At 43.8% G+C, this 24,832-nt stretch overlaps 1 protein-coding gene across 1 annotated transcript; it reads left to right on the forward strand.

Moving 5' to 3' along the window:
• Positions 1-6,261: 6,261 nt before the first annotated feature.
• Positions 6,262-21,991, forward strand: CASC4 (cancer susceptibility candidate 4). Its single transcript, XM_010087538.1, has 9 exons — positions 6,262-6,313; positions 7,278-7,380; positions 8,446-8,536; positions 9,412-9,556; positions 10,439-10,519; positions 10,879-10,977; positions 12,389-12,562; positions 17,664-17,831; positions 21,918-21,991. The coding sequence occupies exons 1-9, from the start codon at positions 6,289-6,291 to the stop codon at positions 21,989-21,991; spliced, it is 960 nt and encodes a 319-aa protein (XP_010085840.1). The 5' UTR covers positions 6,262-6,288.
• The last annotated feature ends 2,841 nt before the right edge of the window (positions 21,992-24,832 follow it).

Consider the following 24,832-nt stretch of genomic DNA (forward strand, 5'->3'; position numbering starts at 1 on the left):
AGCCGAAGGGTGGAATAAGCCCCCGAGGGCACTGGTTCCTGGAGCGGGTGCCTTGGCTTTGGTTGCTGCTGGGACTTTTGTGGTAGCTCGGGTCGCTGAATGCATCCCGGAAAAGAGATGAAAATGTCCGGCAAATGCAGCGTGCGTGCTGACAATGAAAACACGGAGAGATCGCTGTTTTCCAGACAGCTGTTTAAATTTTTTTTTCTTTTTGTACTTTCCTCCTTTGCTGAGATTATTTTGATCTTTTGTGATCGTTCAAAAAGCTATGCACAGCCTTCAAGGTACAGTTTGTTTTGCCTCAAGGATATTTCCACTATCATGAAAAATACATATAAAATGTATTTTATGTATATAATATTCAGGTGTAGCACCCCTGAGCTGGTCTCTCAGAATGCCTGTCACATCAGGGGCTGGCTCTTGCAGCCAAACAAATGAATTAATAAAATAATAAAATAAATGAAACAAAAAAAAATTCTTGCTGATGACATAATGTATCATTTTCATTAGCTGCCAAGAGACAAGCTAATACAAAATTCAGCTTGCCCTTTTATGGGGAGGTGGCCTGGGGATTTCTTTTGTTGCGGAAAGGAAAGGGAGTGAATGCATCAACTTTCCCTGTTCCCCTTTCATAATCATCACAGGCAACTCTTTGCAGAGGAGTTAAGCAGACAAGTTCTTTTACTCAGTTGTGTATGGTAGCGTGTACTCTATTTGCATGCAGTTCGTAATTCTGCTAATTGAACACGGTTTATCACAGTAGGATTTATGGAAATATCGCGCTCAGGCTTATTACTGGCTGAGTTTGTTTTTCTGCCCCTTTCCTGTCACACATTTGGTGAGCAGTGTAAGAAAATGCATTTAATTGTGACAGAAAAACCTGAATGCCTACAGGTCTCCTTACAGAATTACAGACTCCTTCAAATTGATTTAGTTAGTATTAAAGTTACATATTTCTTACCGAACCATTGAAATTAAGCCATTTGTGTGTTCAGCAAGCATGTTTTTTTAAAATTTTTTACTTTTTTTCTGAGAGTGGAATAAAAAGCCTGATTAGATATGTAATGGTGCGTACCGGTGCTCTCCATTTGAAGTAAACTAACACCATTGTTATTAAAAATACTGTGATACTACAAAATCTAGTTTTAATTTATAAATAAGTATTCTATACAGATATCAAAATATTTAAATTTGATGAGTAAGAGAAGCTGAACTCACATTAAAGCAGGTTTTAAGAAAGATTCTTCCTCTTGTAAAAGACAGGAACCTAGTAGTTTTCTAAACAGTTGGGGTTTTTGTTTTTAAATTGAACTTTTACATGCAAATAGAAGGCAAATGGGTTTAGTTGTTCATTGCCCTCTTTGATAAAAGCGAGCATCCAGAGATGGTACTAGCCAGAAAACACAGGAGGTGGTCAGTCACAGCGACAAGGCGGAACTCCCTTTCTTGGGCTGTTGAGGACAGTAAAATAGCGTGAGTTCCCGGCTAGACCTGCTGGAGGTCGAGAAATGCATTGAAACTGTCTCCGAGCTGCAGACTGCTGGAGAAGTGGCTACGGATATTCCAGAGAAATAATATAGGTGGTTATTTGTGGTTTTTTTGTTTAAATCTGTCATGTTTTACGCTAGGACACCAGGAGAAAAAAATGCAAGCGCCAAGTCAGGGTGTCCAGTGAGGGTCCCTGGCAGGTAGAGCCCACTTTGACACACCGGCACAACCTGAGGTGCTGTGGAGCTGCACCTGCCTGCTGAGCACTTGCTTATTCTCCATCAATCCGGCTGGTCCCTGAATGCTCCCTGCCTGGCATCTCACAGGGCAGAGCGGGAGGGGAGCAAGAGAAATTTGGCTAGGAAACCTCACTAATTAATGTTATTGTTAATTGTATGCATACTGCAGTGGATGCCCGGTGTCTTCATTCTTTGTTCCAGACGCTGCCATTTAAGGTAATGTGAGGGGGTAGCTTTTGAGTATCTTCACTTTGTTACTTGTGCGGAAAGTGTTCAGTGTGCCCTAATAGGCAAGAATAGCAGTGTGTTTTATCAATAACAGGTCACTGTCCCTTCTCCTCACCTCCCATGGGAGCTACTGTCATGTTCTCACTGGCAACAATCTTAATTTTTTTCAAAAAAAACCCCTTTAAGTGGCTGCACTTCAGAGAGTAGAGAATACAGCTCTGTTTTAAAGATCTGTTAAAAAAAAAAATACTGAGTAGTAGGCATAAGTGTCTGACCAAAAAAGGCTTGACTGATAATTTTTTTTTTTTACTCTCCAAATGGAATTTGGTAAGGATGGTCTTTGAACAAGCAGGTTTTTACTAATGATCTTACTCCACTTGTGAAATGCAGGAGCTATAATAAAACACCAACGCTGGCAGTTCCCAGGGTATCCAGGGATCACAGCAGATCTAGGCTTATTTCATTAAAAAATCATTTGAAAAATGCTGCTCTGGTGGTATCAAAGCATCAATTCTGCTTTGTGCTTTAATCTCTTCATAAGAGATTCTTTGCCATGTGGTCATGTAAATCAAGTGGGCATTTCCCAGTTCTGAGGCAACTTGAATTTCTGCAGGCAGCTTCCTCCTAGCTCGGTGGGATCGGGATCGGTAGCCGAGCCCCAGCCCTTGCCTCCCCCCCCCCGCATGCGTACAAAGCCAGTCACACCGCGCCAGAATATTGTTTGCTCTTATGAGCAAATATTGTGGTGTGACCTAGTGTTTTGCATTTAAAATAAATCAGAAAACGAAATGAAAAAGTGTGAGTTCTTTGGAATTCTCTTCTCCTGTCACCCTGTGATGAGCTCATGATGGTGTGCCTGACCTCGGAACTAACAGAGGAGTTCTCTTTGGGAGCTCCTCTGGGGGGGGCAGTGGGGTGGTGGTTCCCTGGGGTTTGGGGAGGTGATGCATGCAGAGATAGCGCTAGTTCCCTGAATATTTCATGCTTTTTTGCAGTGTAGTGTGAGAAAACTTTTTTTTTTTTCCAGAGCTTTATACATTGCTTTGCAATCAACTCAATAAAATGATTGAACGTCAGGAATTTGTGATGGAGAGCATCCAAATGGCAGCCCTCCAGCGTGTAGGGCTGGTAGCTCTGGGTTTGCAGCTCTCGTGAGCGTGCCTTCCTCATTCCAAAGCCGTTGCTGGCAGTGCCAGGTGTGTAATACAGCCTTGCCCCTTAGCTGGTGCTTAGGAATGGTGCTTCACAGGATGAAACTGTTCAGTAAAACATCCTCGGGAGAGGCTGGTTGTGTTCTTTGCTGCCAGAACTCCTCGATAGCTCCCCAGTTTGCAAGGCTGTAGCTTTACAGCAGTGGTGTTGAGTGCATCTTCCAGTCTTGCTGCCTGTTCCTGGTGATCAACAAGTCATCTCCGACGCTGTACTAATTGCTTGATGATTGCACTGCCTGTTCTGAAAAAGGCAGTTGACAAGAGTGGAAAGATCATGGGATTGTGGCACACAGACCGTGCTGCTCCAGCGTGTGCCCTGGCAGCGCGTGGGGACTGCTCAGGCTCATGAAGCTGCCCAGAGGAGTGTGGAAGCCTTGTGCTGCTCTGCCAGGCAGCTTGGAGGGCGATTTTGCTGTATAAAGAAATGACTCACAGGACAATATAGGTGGATATTTACAGTTTACCACGTATTTCACCAGGAAGCAATTCCACCTGTGTGCTGTCCTGCCATATGTAGAGATAAGCTCCAGCGTGTTTATTAACTTTCTTTACATTGCCGTTTGTTATATGACAAGGCTTACAGTTCAGACAGCACTGGGAGGGTTGTCTCGCACGTACGTAGCTCCAGCAGACACAGGACTGCTGATGTTTCTTTCCTGTGCAGAGTTCATCGGGCTACAGAGATTTTCTTTTATACACCCCAACTGCTTTGGAAGGGATCTGAGAAACAGGAACAGTACAAATAGGTCTAGACTCCAGGAGGACACAGCTCGGAAAGAGCTGGACTTGTGCCATGGTTTGCGGAGTGTGTTTTTTTGCATGTGTAGGTGGAACAGATCCCATGAATCATAAAGAAGTTTCTTCCCTTTCAGTCCTTAAGATGAGGGACGTTTGCTGTCAGCTGAGCCGTTCTGGATATAAATTCTGTCACTTTTCTCTGAAACTCAGAATCGCCAAAATGAAAGATTGGGTGATAAAACTGATACTATCTTCAAATCAAATTCCTGTTAACAGGCAGGCAGCCCTCCCCCAGCCCATTGCGAGTCAAACATTTTATACAATGAGCAGAAGCAAGGCAGTGGGAGGGCTTTCTATATGATGAATTCTGATAGATGAAGGTTTGAAAACAACCCACAACCTCCCAGGATCTCCTTTGTTTGTAGCACTATCAGGTTCCAGGAAAAGAACTGCGTTAGAGTGGAAGACAAGAAAAAATTTGGTTGTTCTTGCCAGTGGCTTTGCAAAATAGAGGAAGATGCTTTTTCATTAATGTTCAACAAGTCACTCTCTTTGTCTCTCTCCTGGTCTGTCTGATGGGGAGTTGGCAGGATGGAATGGAAAGCCTTGGCGGGTGGTTTTGTGTTGTGCTTCTGCGTGAAGTCCCCACCGCAGGGGCTACTTGTGCTTTTGAAATGAGGCATGGGAAGTCCAACACAGGCTTTCATTTAGCTGAGTATTGTTCTTTGTGCATCCTGTAGCTCGAATGCCTTAAACGTCATGGTGGGCAGCGCACACGTGTAATGGGTTCTCCAAAGCGTGGCTCTAACAGGCTGAGAGGGCTCTGTAAGGGTCCCTCTGGGAGTTCTTATTGTGTATGGTATTTCAGAGCAGTATGGTCAGGGTTCTCAGGTTACCACAAGGTTGCATCATCTGCCATTCTTTGTTTTTTTGGGAAAAGTCTTGTGAAGTGGCTGGGCGTTCCCCCATAGGCGGGAGCCGTGGCCGCGGTGCCTCGCCGCCTCCAGAAACCCTCTTGGCTGGGGCCGTGTGCCGCGGGGCCAGGTTTGCTGCCAGCGCTGCCCGCCTGTGCGAGGGACCAGCCAGGGTGTTGCAGTCTGGCACAAACACCGCTCTCGACGGAGCGCTCTGCTTCAGAAGGAGCCTCTGTTATGTGAGTGGAGCTGTTGGATGTGTGCCTCGGTGTACGCTGTGTTCTGCAGAAAATCACCATTTCAGCAGTTCTTGTGTGGCCGTCGTTCCTGAAGTTATAACCACATGCCTCCACCCGCATGGGACAGATTGAACCTGACGGTCCAGAGTTTGAGTGACTCTTCTAAAAACAAAAACATCACGTGAAACATTTTTACAGAAATGAAGAATTTGATAAAAGAGAGGGTAGAGGTGGGTGGAGGAAGTCTTAAAGTAGGGGGATATGTCTTTTTTGGTTTGTTGTGGCAGGAAGGGTAGGTAACTGACTCAGACACTGAGCTTCAGAATCTGCGTGGGAGCTGTCCCAGCCCCTGCGTGTGTGTCCCCTGCGCCAGAGTGGGTGTGCTTGTACTTCATTTTGGTATTCCGAGAGATGATTCTGACCCCTGAACCAAGAGTGACAGCCCCGTTTCAGCACCCTTTCTAGAGGTACCATTTATATCGATCATGAAACTACAAGAAAAATAATTACAGCATCAGTGTTGCCTGGTGATGGTTGTGGATTTTTTCACCCTTTCTCAGTCTGTTCTACGTGTGCATCCTTCTCTTTTTTCTGCTATGTTTTGTCTTTACATATGTCTATATGTAAGAACAAGACAAAGCATCTTAATGACTTTCTGTACATGCATTTCTTACTTATTGTAACTGCCATTTTCTTCTTACGAAAAATACCAAATTAAAAGCTGTTGTGGAAGTCTACTGGCGTCAGATTCTCTCTTAAAAATAAAATGTGTGTTATGAATATTAGGTAGCATCATGTAGAAAATTTCCTTTACATATACATTAGGTAAAAATTGGTTTTGCCAGTGATGCTGTGTGTATATTTTTATACCCTTACGCTTTGACATTGGAAGTTCACTGTCTCCTCTGCAGTGTATTTATTTTCGTCCTGACAGAATCAACTTTTTTGATAGAAATATGTTCTGGAAATAAGTGTAAGTCCTTGTCAGCAAAGCCTAAATACAGCGTTTAGGTTGGTGGTATCACTTATAGATAACTAAATATACATGACTTCTATTTACAAGAACTTTGTGTACGTCACTCTGATAACCCTTTACGTACATTGTCTTTATCATGAAACCAAACGCACCTGAGTCTTTGCAGTCTAAACCGCCTCTGCCCTGCTGAGTGCCAAAGTTTATAAAACCATTTCTCCCTTTCAGATCAAGCTGCAGAACAACATATCGTATCAGATGGCAGACATACATCGTTTAAAGGGTAAGGAGCTTATGGCCAAATGGGGATTTGGCAGACTGACGCTGTGTATTTTTTAACTGCCTGGGTGCTGCAGAATACATTTTAAATGAAAGCTCCAGTGGTGCTGGAACATTGTTTAATGTGAAATTTCATTATATCTGTTTATTACCTCTGGAGAAGTGTAGGGTTGGCTCTCGTAGACTTTGCTCCACTCTCTGCAGAAATAACAGGTATTCTGGCACTGCTTATTGCCAAGAAATACACCGTTCAGTGCAGTTTGGATCAGCAACACTGTGATACTGCACAGGGTTAGAAAAGGTCCAGAGAACATATTTTAAGGCTGTTCTGTACAGATGTGATTACAGTGCGTGTAACCTTACTGGATGGGTTTCAGAGTGACCTGGAGCAGCTAGTGCCCGAGGGTGAACGTGCTGCAGACACCACGCTTGGCACTTCTGCCTGTATCTGTGGGGTTGCACCTTAGAATAGTAGGAAACTTAACAATTATTTGTAGCCTGAGGAGCAGGGAGAAGAACTTCAAGAACAGTTGTGAAGACAGGAAGTATGTGTTGGTTTTATGGATAATGTGAAGGTACCTTCTGTTGTACAGAAAAATAATATTTTAGCATCATGCCTAGTAGTACTTCCGTGTTACTCAGAATAACAGAATCTTTCAGGAAATTAAGGAGATTTCCAACAGATAGGTGAAGTAGCATTGGGTGAATCTTCTGAGTGAAAAGGGAAAGAAAAATTTAGGGATTTTGGCATAGTGTTAGAAGAATTGTTCTATAATTCATAGGGGCATCTGGCATACATGACTAAATTGGCATCTTTTCAAGTTAGTTTAAGAATCTGTAAAGTCTATCTAGAATAAATAAACCTCGAGCAAATTTTTAACTCCTATGGTAATATTGAAAGTTATATCCACTGTGGGGCATTTTTCTTATATTGCTATATTCATGTGGATTTTTGCTTTTTGGTCTAGAACAACTAGCGGAATTACGTCAGGAATTCATTCGCCAGGAAGATCAGCTTCACGAGTACAAGAAGAACAATACTTACCTTACAAGGAGATTGGAATATGATAGGTATGTCTTCAGGAATGCTAGTAACTGTAGGTTGGTGCATGTGTCATGGAAGTCTGTATTTATTAAAAAATTTAAATTAATCCTATTTCTGCTTATCCTTAAACTGGAGTATACTCACTTGGTGATGTAACTTTGACTTAGCTCGTTGTTTGATTTTAACGTTCTATTTTTTTGTGTTGTTCTGCTCCTCCCTCCAAAGTGAGATATGATCTAAGAAGATCTGACTTACTGGAATTCTTCAGTGTTGGGACGATTTTAAGTCAATGAATTTTTTATAACATGGAGATCCTAGTTAACAAACGCTTGGAAGAGTTTAATCGACACAGTTCTGTAAGCTGCCAGGGTTGTTAATTGCTCTCTGTCTAAAAGTGTAATTTTATTCTTTCAACTGAAGCTGAAAGCATTGTGTAGATCGAAATTTTAAGTTGACCTCAGCCTTTTCAGTTTATGATGGCGAAGCAGGGAGAACAGCTACTTCTGAAGCTTTGAGGAATGAGGGAGATAAACACTCGAGAAAATGCTTGATGCTTTCACACACACAAATATATTCTTCACTCTGTGTGCTGTGCTGAGTATTTGCGGTTTTGTGGGAGACAGGAGCTTTGTTGAAGTGGGTTGATCTCTGTGTGGCTTGTTAGAGAAGTTGGGTCATTCAGACCGTGTTATTTGAGTTGGTAGCAGTAACTGATAGTAGTTGTGCATCGGTGTTGACAACCATGGGAGATACATTGCTTTCCTAGTGGAATTAATGTGTGCTGATGACAGATTAACTGTGAAGCTTGACTTGCCAGTTGCTTTCCAGGTTTTGGAGGAAATATATTCAAGACCATTCTGTTTATTTTACTGGTTTTCCGCTCTGTCCCTATTTTATCCAGTTCTGCTTTCTTTCTGTATTCAGTCCATTTCCACTCCATACACATTCCAGGACCAGACTTTTTGGACAGACTATTCTAGTTGTATCTCAGGTTTGGCTTTTTGTGCCACTTCATATGTTTCCCTTTGTTTTATTTATGGGACAGCAGATACAACAAATGAAATACAGCTAATAATGTGTTTCTAATCAAGTCTGCAGTGTGGGCAGCAGATCAAGGAAATGAGACTGCAACATGAAGAAAACATAAAGAAATTAATGGACCAAATTGCACGGGAACAGAAGGTAATGCCCAGCTAAGTTTCTTTGTTGAATGGGAATAGCCTGAAGTCTGCTGTTTGTTTGACTCAGCATTTTAGATGTATGGAGGCCTTGGACACTTTTCCCCTAACTTTTTGTTAAACGTCATTCTGAGCAGCCCTAAATGGGTGTTAGTGTAGGAGCTGGTTTACTCAGTCAGAAGAAGATCTGGCTTAACTCTTTGCTCTGCGACAGCTTTCCCACATGACATCATTGCCAAGGATCTCCGTTTCTTCTCTGTAAAATGGATATTACTTTATAGCTCTCCAGGGTAGGATCTGTGTTCTTGCAGCCTGATGTAGGTTATTGCAAAGGGGAACCTGATCTCTCCTGAGGCCTCGAGGTGCTAATGTGATGCAAATAACAGTGGTGTTTGAGTGGTGTCAGGGTGTAATTACATGGTGCAAGCTGCCAGTGGAATATGGCCTTTTTCCTACAAACAGATGAAATAACCTGCTTTTCTTAAAATTTCATTTCCTTCCTTTCTCTGCTTATAAACATTTCAAATAATAAGGCAGACTTGAAGTAGATTTCAATCAGATCTTTCTTAAAATCTACAATTGTTTCAAAGCCTCTGACCTGAGGCTTAAGGCCTTAACAAGTTTGCTTTATACTGAAGAGCTGCATGCGCCAATATCAGGGTCATACAGCCATGCTGAATTTTACATTTTCTGTTCAGTGATGTGGCCACACTCTCATCTCCTACCCTCAGGACTTCTGCTTTCTGTTGTTTGCTTTGGTGATCAGGAATTCATAAATGCAGTTTTGCTTACCCAAAGCAATCCTGAATTTGAGGGGGTTTGTTTTGTCATTTTCAGGGATGTGCTTAATATTGGCTTCTTATGAATTTGTTCTAACAGGACACACAAAAAATCCAGTCCAGTAAAGACACTGAAGTAGGTCCCAATAATGATGACCAGGCAATACCGAAGAATGTTCCAGAGGCAGAAGATAAAAACCTGGTAAAGAATGAGCAGCCTTCAGATCATGTTGTAAATGGCAAAGGTATTTCCTTTTTTTCAGTGATTTCTGATAGATAATGAGCCAATTGTGTTGTATCCTTTGCTATCATATGGAATTGGGCATTTCTCTGAAGTAGAACAACAAATTGTTTGGCTGAGATAACTTGATTGGCTGCATGCAATTGTACTCAGTTGAGTTCATAGGTATCCAGAGACTGGCGTGTCCTTTCTCTGGGTCCTTTTGTAAAAGTAGTTTCTTGCACAGTTTTGAGTTCACTTTGTTGGTTCATTTGCCATCTCCTTCCTTGTGTGGCCAGTCGTGCACTGGGGTTGCCTCTCCACTCCCTGTGAGATGTGTTTTGGGGTGAGCTAGGGCAGGGGCATGTTGCTGGAGAGCTGGAACCTGCACAGAGCAGGTGGCTGGAGGTGGGGAGCGTTGAAACCACTGGGAGAAGGGTCCAGCTGGGTAAGAAAGCAGGAACGTGGGGACCGTTGGTTATCAGGAGCTGTACAGGAGGCTCTCACTGTGTCACTGTTGCGGTGGTTTCCTCCCTGTAGGCCTCTCCGAGAGGCAGATGGCTTCCCTTTGTTTCTACTTCTCGCATTGCTGAATCAGCACCTCTTTGTATCAGTTCAGTGTCTGATCCAGCCAGCTTCTTGCAGCAGGTTTTTCTCACTCAGCTACCAAGGGCAGTGCATCTGTTTCCCATCCTTTCCTGGAGATTGCGCTGACTTTGGGAGCACTGCTCCAAAGCAGTCTTCAGTGACCTTGACAGTACGCTACAAGGAGTGTTGTGGTTGTATCACCAGTATTATTCTGTGGATAGAGGACTTTTCTTCTGGTCTTAGAGCCTTCCACAAGAAGGAAATTCACTGTTCAAACTTACAGGTTAATAAGGCGGAATATCTTATTCTTGTCTTACAGAGAAAATCAAACCAGGAGGAGATGCAGGCATGCCTGAAATCGAAGATAATGACCCTGCTAAAGCTGAAGATACTCCCACTGGTTAGGAGAAATATTACAGTACTTTTACAGTTGGGTTCTTGGTGGTGTATATATTCTGTTTGAATATCCTGTGTTTCATAGTGAATGCAAAGGCTTAAAATCTGTCTATGGTAATAACATTCAAGTGGGGTGTAAAATATGTTAATTTTTACTGTGCTTTAGAGGTTTGAATTCTCAAAACTGAATGCTTCTGATAATATTTATTTTTCCCCAGAGATCTTGTATTTTATATTTTCATCCATGGTTTAAAAACAAGAAAAGAACAACAACGAAAAGTTTACAGGATTGTTAGGAGAAGACCTGATATATAATGTCTGTTTGCTTCATGTTAATGCTTTTGTCTCTGTATTTTATTTTAGCTTTAAAGAAGCCACGTATTTCAGCTTCTAAAAGTGAAGGTCATCAACCTGTTATGAATCTTCCAACTGAACAGCCCCATGCTCCAAATCTGGCACCAGGTAAAGTTCTTACTAGCAGGTGACAAGTCAACCTTTTGTAGGAAACTTATAAAACACCTGCTACAATCTCGTGAGTGTTAGATGGCTGTGGCCAGCCCCTTTTTTGTGTTTGATGTGGTTACAAAAAGGAAAACAACGATCAAGGTCTGCAGGATACAGGATCGAGTGTATTCTTGGTCTGGGCTGTGAGACACTGAGGTTGCTGGTTGTGCGAACTGTTTCCATCCCCCACACCCCCCAGTAACTGCTGAGCCTTTTGACCAACTTCAGACAAATTTGAGAGTTAAGTTTCAAAGATAAGTGCTTCAAGATTTCTGCACTGGACAGAGGAGAGTAATTGAAATTAGTACTTTTTGTCAGGGGTACTAATTAGACAGGGCTGCAAACATATCAGAAGTTAATTGTTGGTTTATTAGCAGACAGTTATACTTGGAGAATAAACAGTGGTACTGTCACTTGCTTGGTGTCCTGTTTCTGTGAGCAGCACTCTTGAGGGTGATGTGGGGGAGGTTTAGGACATGAGCGAACTAAAAGTACAGCAGAGAAAGGGTTTAGATGAATTGCAGTTAGAAAGGGCACAAATCTATAGAAAATATACTTAAATTTAATGCTTGTGGATCAAGTCACTTTGCTTTAATGTCAAAGAGAACGTTAGATTATATCTACACGGCAAGTGGTACATTCAAATACTGTCCTGCTAAAAACATTAAATATAACGTACTCAGTATCTGTGGCATGACCAAACAGCTTGAAGTGTTGCATTATGCCCATTATTGGTTATTTTGAAAAAAGGCAACGGAATTATTTTGTAATGTCTTTCATTTTGCAGTGGATGTGTAAACAGATTAGAATACCAAAATTAGTGAGCTCAAAGCCTGTATCCACATTCCAAGTTTATTATTTCCAAATGTCAAATCTTTTAAATAGTTCCTTTCTTTTTGTTGTTCTGAGGTAGGCCTTCATTTTGATTTTTATTAATGAGAAAACATAAAAGATAGCAAGTGAAAAGCTTGCTTCATTGAATTTAGAGTTTATCAACAACAGAATGGGAATTTCAAGGGGACCAGGGTTTTCTGTACTCCTTGGTTATGTAGTCCTGGGATTCTGCTCATTATTTTTAGCGTAACTTCTGTGACCTACTGCAACCTTCTCCTCAGATCATAGCTCTTGAAATGATAAATGATGCTTAGTAGATTTGAAAAGCAGAATCAGCAGGAGGATAAAAAAAAAAACCTAAACGTATTATTGTTCTGGGCTTCATCAAGCATTTAAGTACATACAGAAAATCAGCTGAGAAGGTAACGATTTAGGATTGATTATGTATTAAAATGTGATTGATTAACTTTTGCAATAACATTATAGCCTTTGTTTGGAACCATGTAAAAACGGAACACGCTTTTTCTTTCTGTAGGTTTGCACAGTGACAATGATGGCAATGCTGATATTGCGAAGCAGATACCTCCAAATTCTCTCCAGCACTTAAATTTTGAAGAAAATATGGAAAATCAGAAAGAACACAAAATTGAACCAGACCATATAAAAATTCCAAAGAGCAGAGTTAGTGACTTGCAGAAGATGAAGCAAAGTAAGTTGGCCAATATCATATACTTAAATTAAGAAAATCACTTTATTTTCTGTCTGTAATAGTGCCTGTCTGGAAAATAGGAACCATTCAAGCGGGTGGCCTTCTGCAGAGTCAGCCTGAAAAGAAATGCAACGTGTGACTGTGTAAAAGATACGCCTTCATGTGTCACCTCTCGTATATGTATTCAGTCATTTAAAAAAAAATTATTTGCTAATAGGAATTTAAAATGGTTTGGGAAATCACTACACATTGAAATAGATTAGGGAAAGGCTTTTGATACATGCATGATACCGAGTTACTTTATGCTCACACTGGATTACTGGACTTTAATACGATGTTTTGGACAGTATGGTGAGAATTCAGCCCTTACGTAGCAGGTCGTTGTGGTGGTATATGTGTGTGTTGGCCAGAAGTTTGTTCTTCTGCATGAGGAAGTTTTCCAGAACCCTTCTCTTCTGTGTCTACTGAAGAAAGAAGCCTTCAGACAGGAGCAGACCCTGTGTGTGGTGTGTGTGGTGGTGGTAATGCTGCTGAGGCGCAGTGGGCAGGCAGCAGGTGAGAGCTGGTGCACACATATCCAGCTGGCTGTGAGCGGCTGCTTTTGAGCTGCAGCTCTACCTTGCAGCTGGTACCGTCACCTGGGAGAGTGTAACGCCTACAGCGTTGGATTCAACATCTCCCTGTAGGAACGTTATATTGAAACAAGTTTCTTATGGTATCAGTGGTGATCCTATACTCCTTAATGTAGCAGAGAGTATACTGACTAGGTATACCTTAACCTAGTTATTTTTAAAGAATTAATCTCCATTGTTCAGCGTTTGGGTGGGGAAGGGGCATCTGGAAGAATAAACATAGTGCTGAAACATCTCCTCTCATTTTTTACTCAAATAAGATTTTTCTTTATTATATAGCTATTATAAATTCAACTTGAAATTTCTTTATACTCACAGCTAAGTAGCTTTCACTTAGGCTTTGGTTTCTGTGATTAAAATCTTTCTGTACTCCAAGATGGCAAGTTACTACATCAGAGCAGCCGTCTCCAGAGTCAGGAGAATTGGGAGGAAAAAAGGATTCTATAGCCTCCTGCCAGAAACCGGTGTTAATTCTGTGGGTCAGATAAACAGTGGTACAGAAATAGTCATTTTGTTGAAACAGGATCATGAATTGGTTTCAGTGGTCAGTGAAACGAATTCTGAAAGCCAGGGTCACTCTCAGGAACATGAAACTAGAGCTTTGCTACCTGGGGAGGTAACTGAACAAACTCTCCACCAGTTTGAATGGCATAGGACAAGGGGTTAACCTGGGTTTTTCAAGAACAGATTGTGTCAAAATGATACGATCTGAAGAGTCTATTTAAAGGAACAAAAGCAGGAAAAACAGGAATGGGACTTTGTCGTAGGCAAATTAATGGAGACCTGGTCAGGCGTACATTGCTGTGTGTGGGTGCACTTGGAACGAATATTCCAGGCATAAGGATCACCAGAGCTTCTGTGAGGTTTACAAAGATGTGTCCTTTGCTTGGCACTGTTTGGTATTTTGAGTGCTGGACAATAAACAGTGTGTGAGATGTGGTTTCAGCAACATAAACATTTGTAATTGTAAAATTAGTCTGCAATTAAGAATGGAGAATTACGTGCACAGAGTAAGTGACAAGTAGCAAGTGAGCAGTCAAGAAAGGTGTGGTCAGCAGTGGAGATTAGTCACTAACAGTGTTGGAGGTGAGGTTTTTCTTCTGGGATGTGTTAACAGGAAAGTCAAATAAGAGAAGATGGAGTAACTGCCTCTGCTTTACCTAGTGCTTGTGAGGGCATCCGCAGACTTTAATTATCAAAGATAGATGATGGGAAGCTGGAAGGAATTCAGGGGAGAGGAAAAAAAAATATATAGGGTTTAGTATAGGGGAAAAGAAGCCCTAAAAATACCAGGATGAAGAGGTAGGCAATGGACATCCATTTACTGTTGGGGGTTGGTTTGTTTTTGTTGGTGGTTTGTTTTTTGGGGTTTTTTTTAGAAACAGATCTTTAGGGAAGGTTTCAGTTATTTTAATATCACTCATGGATCTTTCTGATGAAGTGGAGATAGGTGTAGTCAAAGTCTGGCATGCAGCCTGTGCAAGCTTTTCTTCCACTCTCTGTATCCTGAGATCTGCAAGATTCTTTAGCTTATCAAAGGAGCTTCTTGAAGATCCTGTGCTTGGCTGGCTGAATGACTGCAGCTGAAATGAGAGCTTCATATTTTAGTTGTTGGGGTTTTTAAAGGGATTGGCTGCCTGCCCTGGTAGTGGATGCTGGGGGCTAGCTTTGTAGGCAGAGGAATGAAACATCTCCATTGTAGGCTGTGAGTGGGAACCTCAGAGTAATCATTAGTGATTAGTCTTTCTTTTCTCTTCGCTCCTTCATATTTGTAGTAACTTACATTGTACATTGTAATGATGCAAGGAGGGAGAGGCTTTATCACCGATCGAATAGCTCATCCAGGTTTGTAGGAGATTTATTGCCGGATTGATGAGCAGTGGGTGTTCTGAGGGGTCCATTAGTGATAAATTCATCCCTCTGGGGTGGAGGAGCCCAGCTCTGGCCCGCAGCTTTCACTGTAGATGACTGCCTGGCTGGGGGTTTGGTTACTGAGCACTGCAAAACTTGCTGCGCATCAGCCCATGGGGCGAGAGGAGTAACCATCGCTGGGCAGGGCATCTGCCATCTGTCCGGTTTCGGAATCAGGAAACTTCTTTCCAAAAGAGATTTTCCTTTTTAAATCTGCGCTATCAAAGTAAAAAAGGAACTTTGGTAGTAGGTACAGAGATGGGCACATTGTGGCTTTTCGGTTTCAAAAGAAGCAGAACCTGGCAGTGACTGCAGCAGCGTCACTACTTGTGCCCTTACCTGGCACCCTGGAAAAAAGCTGGGCGCAGCAAAACTCCCACCCATGCTGCTGTTTAAAAGTTGGCGTGTAAGCAGGTCCGTGGAGGTGAGCATGGGGACAGCTGCTCCGAGTAGTGTGTTTGTAAGGATCCAGCTGTGAGTAATGCCCCATGTGTCTCTTCAGAATTCATTTCAGCAAATGTTACCTGCAGGTTTTAGCATCAGTGACGTCCCTACGGGTCGTCCCATGCTGTCACTGACCTCCTGGGCTTCATGGCCACGTACCCCCCGTGCCTCACCCAGTCCTTGTGGTGCCCACATTACCGACACCAACTCACATCTGGAGTGATCTGAGAGATCTGCAGCACCATCACCACTCCAGATCCCGTCGGTCTGTTCCAGGAGGCTGTTGGTGCATTGCTGGGGTTGGCTACCAGCGACTCCTGGAGTTTGCCTGAACTCTGGTGTCCCCAGGCCGTTACGTGTGCCTTGTGTCAGAGTGCTGGTGTTCTCCTGGTGTTGCCAGAATGGCTGCTGGCGAGGTTTGTGCGTGCTCAGGGTCTCGGCCTGTCCTCCCTTGGTTTGGGGTAGCTTGAGGTGAAATACCAAACGCCTAAAGCAGAATGAAGCACCTGTAGTGAAGGAGGAGCTGCGTCCCAAAGCTGTGCTGGGACCCGAGCTCTCCAGGGATGCCCTGTGCGCCAGGCTGCTCCCACGAGCTCCAGCTCCCATGCCGGTGTGGGCTCGCTGTGTTTCCTGGGATCTTTCTAATATTTTAATCTTTCCTTCTGCCAGCTTAAATTTATTTAGTGCTTATTTGTCCCACTATTTGTGGCATACCTACACCCTTGTTTTCTCTGGAAGTTAAGTGCATTCAGTTGTCTTTCCGTGGCTTGTTCTACATTTGACATGTGTGAGTTGTGCAGTTCTGTCTGCTTTGCATATATAATGCAGTGTCCAAAAACACCAACAGTAAGAGCAAGGATTATTCAATTAGAGTTGAACAGGGAATGAATAATATATTAAACTTCTGATTTCTAAACAGATCGTAGTTTCATCTTGCTGAATGAAAATGAAAATAACAATAACCAAAACTTCTGTTTCGGTGCATTTGAGCTGCACTAGATGTGATTCTTCTGCCTTCTTCCCCATCCAGATAAGCACTATGTTATTGTTTCTGTCCTGATTTTTATGCCACACGATAGTTTTGTTTTAAGAAATAACTTCATTTTTACATCTGTCCATTGTAACACCATCCGCCTTTTTAATCCTATGTTAAAATCATATTCTTCAGTTTTACTTCTCTGTTTGTTTCCACTGTGAATCCCTGAGCATCTGCCTTGGCAGACTTTTTCTTGATCCGTTTCCAGTCTGTAAAGATCGTATCACACTTCAGTCCTGTTTGTTTCATGTATCCTCTGCAGTCTCAGTGTTGTTTTCTTTAAGCAGTGGGTGAACAGACTCTCCTTGTACCCCATGAGACGCCAGCACTGAACTTGACATCTCACCGTTAGCCTTTCACTGTGTGCGTGGTTCACTGTCCAGTCATTCCGTAGTTCCAGCTCATTCTCATTCTTCTTGTGCATTGTTTCAGGATCTGGAACTATTCTTAATTCTTTGCTGGGAGACAAAAATACCGGATTCAGAACATGTTGAAAACTGTCAACGCTTAATAGGAAACCAGAGTGTAAAGCCAAATTAATTAGGTAGTTAAAAAAATCTGTTCAGAGATGCAAGGCAGATCTTTGCCAGACTTTTACCCTTGACGGTACGGTGCACATGCTGCAGATGTTGCCGTATACGAAGGCAGGAATGTGTTGCTGTTGTTTGTAGAAGAATGCCAGTCCTCCTCAGAAAAAAGTCGAGACACAAAAACTTTCACTGTATGCTCTGCAGCATTTTAAGAAAACTTTTATTAGCATAGTGTTTGTAGGTAATAAAAGATGGAGTTTTTTGTTTGGATGCTTACCCTAGCTCTCTTCTCCAGAGAGGGAAGCTTATAACAACCAGATTTCACAAGATCCAAATGCTGAATGACCGAATACGTCATTTTTGCACAGAGGTGTTCGTAAGCCGTGGTGTTCTCCCCCTGCCCAAGCCCTCTCCCCTCTGCCCCCTTTTCTCCTCCAGCTGAAACCACCACAAAAACCCGACTGTCTTAACCTGCAGGCTGCTTTCGTTGAGAATCTTCCTGTTTCTTTCCTCTCTGCTTCTGACTTAATCCTTTGCCTACTTCACAGGCCGATTCTTTGATGAGAATGAGTCCCCTGTTGATCCGCAGCAGGGCTCTAAACTGGCAGATTATAATGGGGATGATGGGAACGTGGGTGAGTATGAGGCAGACAAACAGGCCGAGCTGGCTTACAATGAGGAAGAGGATGGTGATGGTGGAGAAGAAGACGTCCAAGGTGAGCTTGGGCCTTATCTCCATCCCATTGTAATACAATCCACGCTGAGTTCACTTGTTGAATTTGTGTAAAGCCTCGCTATTTTTAGCTGATCACAAATTTCCAATCTAGAGTAACTAAGCTTTAGGCAGTCTTTAAATTCGGTCTTGCTCTCCCTTTGAAAGCCACGTTACCGCAGTTTTCAGCGAGAGGGCTTTGATACCTTATTCCAGTCGTGTTTCTGCTAGGAAAATCAAGATGCTTCAAATTTTAGAAATGGTCTTGCCTAAAACCCCAAATCTGGTCTCAGGCTAGCAGGGATGTATTCTCTGGCATTACTAAAGCAATTTCCAAATACAGAAGCACAGTTTTTTTTGACTCCTGCTTTTGTCCCACCTGCCTGGAGGTGGCAGGCAGCGAGGTCTCCGTTAGCAGTCCCAAGTGTGATTTTCATGCGTTGTACACAGATTCAACAGGCTTCTGGTTTTCCTTGCTAACCAAACTTCCAAACTCATCAACCTGGTGCCAGCCTAATCCCCGTATGCGCATGTTGACCCCTCTTGTTCTGCATGCAGCCAGTGCGTCGCCCTCCATTGCCCGCCTGCTGTCTGTCTGCCACCTTCTCTGCCACTCTCCATCTAGTCATTCGGTAATATTTTGTGAAGGGCTTGCATGTCTGTAGGGTGAAAGTGTTTACAGAAGCATATACAGTATTCCCAGTTAAGGAAAGTGCAAAATAAAGAGTGGAAAAAAACCCCAAACGATTGAAGTTCTCCAGGCACCCTGATTTTGATCCTCATAATGCAAGTTTTCTAGGTGGTAGTTTTTCAGACATGTATTTAATTGGTATCTGAGCATAATTAATGGGAAAAGCTGATAAAGAGCAACTGATTTCTGTGGGCATGCATCTAACGATGCAGCGTAAGCAGTTTTTGGCTGGGCTGGTAGTTTGAAACTCATGAACAAGCAAAAGAAAAGTGTGGATCAGAAGCCTGTGCAATTAATTAACTTACTGATAAAAATGAAAACTCTGCTGCTGCTCCAGAATGTGTGCCCTGCTCTGTTACCCTTTGGCTCCAAACCGCAGCAGCGGATTTGGTCACTCCAGATTGGTAATGTCTGTCCTCCAGAGGGGTTATTACTGGGTTGTAATTTGTACAAGCTGGCTCCCAAACAAAGGCACACGAGTATGTGCAGCTCCTAGGAAGACCCGCTACTGACGCTTACGATCTTGTTCTGGGAAGGAGAGCATGGCATGTCATGCATGTGTGTGTGTCCAAGCTCTGCTCTGCACATCCAAGCAGTCGTGGGTGTTGGGTTTTTCATGTTTTCAGCTCAGTTCCCCTTGGTCAGCAGCGGGCAATGCCTGGCTCCTCGCCACCACATCTCCTTGACTGGACTTCAGGATACAACTCTTAAAGTTTTAACCAAGGCTGTGGAACCATTACCGAGTCTGTGCAAACTTCTGCCCTTTGCCTCCCCGGCCTCTGGCTCATCTGTACCCGCAGCCGTTGCGCGGCGCCGTGTTCCTGTCCCACGCAGCTCGTGCTGTGCCTCCAGCTCCGCGCTGGGTCGCTGCTCAGCACAGATCCCTGCTGCGGGGGGTTCACAGGGAAACAAATGCCTTTGGGTAGCGAGAGTTAATGTCGTGTGCTGTGAACTGTCAGCAGGATCACAAACAGCATTCCCGTGTGCCGCCTGCGAAAGGGTGGCTGTGACCCAGTGGAGAAGGGTTTAAAACCCTGGAGAGGGTGGCTGTGGCGCTTGCTCTGCAAAGGGGTATTGAAACCCAGAGCTCCACCTGGAAGCAGCCTCATAGAACTGCTTCCCATGTGGATGTGGGACCCAGCAGTTCACGCTCTGGTCACTTTACATTTGGACTGGGCAAAAATCTTATTACTGACCAACCCCTCTGTCTGTCTGTACGGACATCACAGATCCAGTACCTGGTGGTGAAGGTTAACGAGTGACTTCTGGAACCCTGGCCCGAAGCGTGGTCTGAGCAGGGGATGTCACTGCCCCAGACTGAATTTTCCAAGGCCTTTGCTGTGTTGTTTCCTAATAACTTGTGTCTCAAATGAAGGCAACAAGTCCTGCAGCAGGGCAGGTGGTGCTTCCAGAAGCAGCATTTGAGAAGAAGTGTCTGCTCTGGTCTTTCCACTCATTTGTTGCAGGGTAGGAGAGGGTAGAAACGTGGGGGTTTGGAGGGAGGGTGGTTATTGTTGTTTAGGGAGGAATGAAAAATAATTTCTGTCTAAAAACTATTAGAAAAACATCACATGGTTTTGCTTCAGGCTAGAACAAAGCATGTGGCATGTGCAAACAAAGCCATTTAATTAAACATTTTTCTGTTGCCATTAGGAGTGTGTGGGCCTTAGACTGGAATGATCAGGGGAAGAGACACGAATGTGGGGCCGGGCTCACGCGGATGTCAGTCCCCAGGCTGGCGTTCCTGCTTCCCGTCCACCTGCTGGACACGCGAGGTGCTGTTAAGAAGTTGTAGCAAATATGTTTTTGTGGTGGATACACACATGCTCCATTAGTAGTCTGATACCAAACAAAAGCTCGTGTCACGTCGATGAACGTCAGGCCGGTGCTGCTGGGAGGAGGTTGCCGGGTACCCGCCTCGTCTGCAGGCTGAGGAATAATTGTTGTAGAAGTGCTTGTTGTCTAGGAAAAGACTTAAAACTGTGCTTTCCATTCCTGGGAGCTGGGATCTCGCCTGAATCTAAAGGAACACAGCTTTGAAATGCAGCAAACGCTTATGAACTGAAACAAACAGAAGTTTTAGGGCTTGTCCACTGACCAAGGGAAGAAGGCTGGGGACCTGCACAGGAGAGGTCTCAGTGATGGCAGGGAGAATGCAGAATATTATATAAGTCTGTTTTAAACCATCACTTGAAAAAATGTACTGAATGTGCATTTTCTTGATAGATTTTTTTGCGTGTGCTACAGTAAATGGTTATACTGAGGATGCACAAAGTTTCTTTCATTTTATGATTTTTCCTGAGACTCCAAAAGCAAAACGCAAGGAGTAGGAGTCAAGAGGTAGGACAGAGCAGAGTGGGGGAGAGAGACAGTCACTCTGGACCTGAGAGACAAGAGAAAACATCTTCTTTCTTCCAGTCAGGGACAAAGGTGGTGAATCCATTGTAAGGATGAGCCGAGGGCAGCTGGAAGGATGCGACATGCCTCAAGTGGCCACTCGGCATTGGCTGCAGGGCTGCGTCTGACGCGCCACCCCTGCCCTGCTCCCGGCCCGGCTGATGGGCCGAATGTTTGTCACACAGGAGCCTGGCCACAGGGGTTTGTCTCACTGGAGGAGCGGTGGTGAAAGCGTAGTGTTGATTCTTCAGCAGTGCTGAGAGAGACCTCAGGGAGTGCCCTTGAGGAGAGGTTTGAAAAGGTTCAGAGCTGCCTTTCACATTTTTAAGAGTCTCTGTTCAAATTTTACCCTCAAGTCTGAGATACGAGACAGCAGTAAGTAAAAACATCAGCAGTAAAGTCAACTCCGGCATTTGTAAAAATCCCATCACTGAAAAAAGTGCTGTGCTGCGTGGGTGTGGAAGGGATCGCCTTTCAGATCCGAGAAGTAGGTGGAAAAGTATTGCCTTGGCCCGGAGGGGGCCGTGCTGACTTTGTGCTCGTCCCATGAGGTGCCCAGCCTTCGTAAAGTCTTAATAACTTAAAATATTCAGGGGTTAAAAATGGCAGTGTAACTCTCCAAAGTAGTTGACTTTGTCGTTGGGTTTTAGTGAGAGAGTTTGACTCTTTATAGGAAGATTCTCCAGTGCCAGTAGGGAGTTAAGTAGTTCTGCAATCTTGTAAGGCAGTAAAGCACGGAAACACGGTTGCAATAAAGCCAAAGATATTAAATAGTGTGAAATCCCGGCTCTTCACGAGGGACAACTCCCCGGTGCTGACAGCTGGACTTGTAATCGCAGGCCCACGTGCGTTCTCCGTGTTTTCCCCAATGACTTCATCCCCGTAACCAGACGAGGCCAGTTCGGTGTGGATGTGTGCGCTAGCAGCATGTCCTGGGAAAGTGTGCTTGAATATTTTTTCAGCAGTATCACAGCAGATTTGATCTGACTCTTTTAATTGCAGATGATGAAGAAAGAGATCTACAAAACGACCTCGTTGACTACAGCAAGCCCCGCTTCAGCGACGGGGTTCTCTAGGGCCTGAAGCAAGCAGGAAACACGGATGAGATCTCCACGGGGGAACTTGAGGTGCTGCAAAACTGAACCCCTTTGACATCAGCGTTTCTGAAAGGAAGGTGATGATGAAAGTGAGGAGTGTCCTCCCAGTCAGCCCAGTATGAGGAGGCAGGTCTGTACATATGTACATAGTTGTACTATTGCAAATTGTATTAAAACGACGTTTCTGTTGTTACGTTGAGCCAACCACTTCGACTGGACCTGATCTGTAATAATCTTTACATTTAAAACCGACATTATAAATACGGGCTGAATTGTTTCTGTAATTTAGAAACCTTTGTAAACTGGAGAACTTGTACAGTTTGTATCTCATGGAACACATCCACGGTGGAAACCATGTACAGCAAAGGACTCCTTTTCTACAGGAATACCCCTATGAGCAGAAATACTCCTGCTTCTCTCGTGAGTGCTGTGGGTTTGTATTTTGCAGGTGAGCTGTCAGTGAGAATGAAAACTGAGTGTTTGAAAAATTGCTCCTTCCTTGATATAACTGAGGAAAGACTATGACAGTCCTGGGAAGCGAGTTTTAGCAAGAACCATTTTAATTCCCGTACCCAGTGACCAAATCTCATAGAGCTGGAAATGGGTGAGAGTAGAATTGTAAGAATTTGATACATCTTTAAAAAATTGTGTAACTAATAGCTGATTTTAAAAGGGAATGAAATAATTCAGCACAGCTTGTAGGAGGTCTTTGTGTAGGTGTTAGAGAGCGTGTTGGTGAGAACCAGACAAGTCCACATCAGCTTTGTGGGAGCCTCCCCAGCAGGAACACCTTTTCCCCTCAGTAAATGTTGTACGCGCTGTTCTGCTGTCTTGGAGCATCCATCCTCTGTTGCCATCACTCCAGTTAATTTCCAGTTTCATACTTTGATACGGATCTCTAAACATCTGCCGTGTTCCACGTTTTGTTTTTCTATATTGGAAGGTTTGTAAGTTAGATACTTTTTGTATTCTGTGTTGAAGCACTTTCTGCATTTTCTGGAAATGATTCTGTTGATCTACAGTAGTGGAAATGAAGGTTCTTAACCCACCCTGCTTCTCCACAAGGGCTACTGTGAAGAGAAACCCTAGGGCCTCTGACGTGGGTGATTGTACTTTTCTCTGTTCTCAGGTTCCCTTTTGAAGTAACAGTTGTGGTTTGCTTGATGCCAGTTCAGTGAAACTTTTAAACAGATTCCAGCTGTCATACCTTTTTTTTTTTTTTGGTGCTACAGGGATGTTCTACCAATCAGTCTTAAATTTATGAGAAATAAAAATTTCAAATTCTGGCAGTGCGTCTCCAGGTTGCTTTATTTAAGGCTTGAACTCGCCATTCCATATTTCTGGGAGGCAGACGGGGAACAGCCCTTTGCACGGTGTGATGTACTTTCAGTTGAAAATAAAATCCTGACCCTGCTCAGAATTAGATCCCGTACTAATAACCACCCAGTAAGTATGAACTCGTACCAGGATTCTAAGAATAGCAGTCGTCAGTAAATAGTGTATTTAAGCACTAAAATTTTTGTCTTAAAAATGTAATTTCACCCTGAATTAGGTGTTAACTTGATTCTTCTAATGAAAACAACATTTATGGGTTCTAATAAATTAAATTGTTTAAAGTATGTGAGGCTTCTGACTTTTTTTTCCTTTCAACTTATTAAACTGGGATGAGCTTTGGGCTTTACAGAAGCGGAGGTGTTTTGACGCAGCAGCAGCGGTCACAGCTGTTCCACCCAGGCCAGCGCCGGCATGGGGATGGAGATGGGGAACTCGCTGGGTGCCTCACAGCTGGGTTTGGCCCAGGCAGGGCAGCACCAGCTCCTGCTCCTGGATGTTCCCTTCACTCCGATTTTCCCTGGTTACTTCTGTCTGGCACAGAATGACGTCATCTGGTATTTCTAGGCAAAATCATCAGATAACTGATGTTGGGAAACAGGTGAATTTATAATTACAGTCTTGCTGTAACTGTCCCAGGCATAATCGATTCCTTCCTGTGTATGACTTTGCTTATGTGCCGCAGGCTGTCCCTTCCTTTCAGACAGCCCCCCTGTTATGCTGCTTGAGGTCTAATGACAGTAAAAATCAATCCACCCTTCACCCCAGCTTTCAGTAGCTGCCACATCGGTTGTGAATCGGTCAGGGAGGCACTGCGCAATGCTCCGTACAGCACACAGCGAAGTTCTGACACCAGGCAAATGCCACCTGTTCCCTTCTGCTGTTTGAAAAGTGTTGGGAGACGGGCAGCAAACTGTCTGCGTGAGCTGTAGGCTGGGTTTGCCTCTGGATTTTGGGACAATACTTGGCTTGAGCAGAGCCCATGGAGGAGCTCAGTGTGATCGTGGTGGGTATCCTTTTAAGGAATCTAGTTTAGGTCACTAAGCTCTTCACTCTTCATTATTTAGTGATCCAATGTTTAAGGAATTTTATTTCTAAGAGGAATTGTTCTGTCAAACAAATTCCACTTTAGTAAAAACCAAAAAGTCTGTGTTTTGGGAAACTGCCCGTGTTTCAAGAGCAATGCTCCTGGCGGTTGTTTGTTCGGGGGTGCCTTTGGCACGGCTGTTCCTGCGCCATCTCCCCTCTCCTGCTGCTTCCTCCGCCCGACCACTCGGTCCCGTATCACCTTCTCCTTCCCAAAACCCCGCAGCCCCTCTCCACGCAGCGGCAGCAGCCTCTTTGGGGCTGCGCTTGACGCAAGACAACAAATGGAGGGATCGTCCTTTGTCAGGAGCCCCTGGAGCTCCCTGTCCTCTGCTGAAGCTGGGATTCGCTCCTTGTAACAACATCCTGGGAAGCAGCGGCTGAATCCTGAGGCAAAGGAAC

The sequence above is a fragment of the Pterocles gutturalis genome, unplaced genomic scaffold (assembly GCF_000699245.1).
Source record: "Pterocles gutturalis isolate BGI_N339 unplaced genomic scaffold, ASM69924v1 scaffold14471, whole genome shotgun sequence".
NCBI classification, from domain to species: domain Eukaryota; kingdom Metazoa; phylum Chordata; class Aves; order Pterocliformes; family Pteroclidae; genus Pterocles; species Pterocles gutturalis.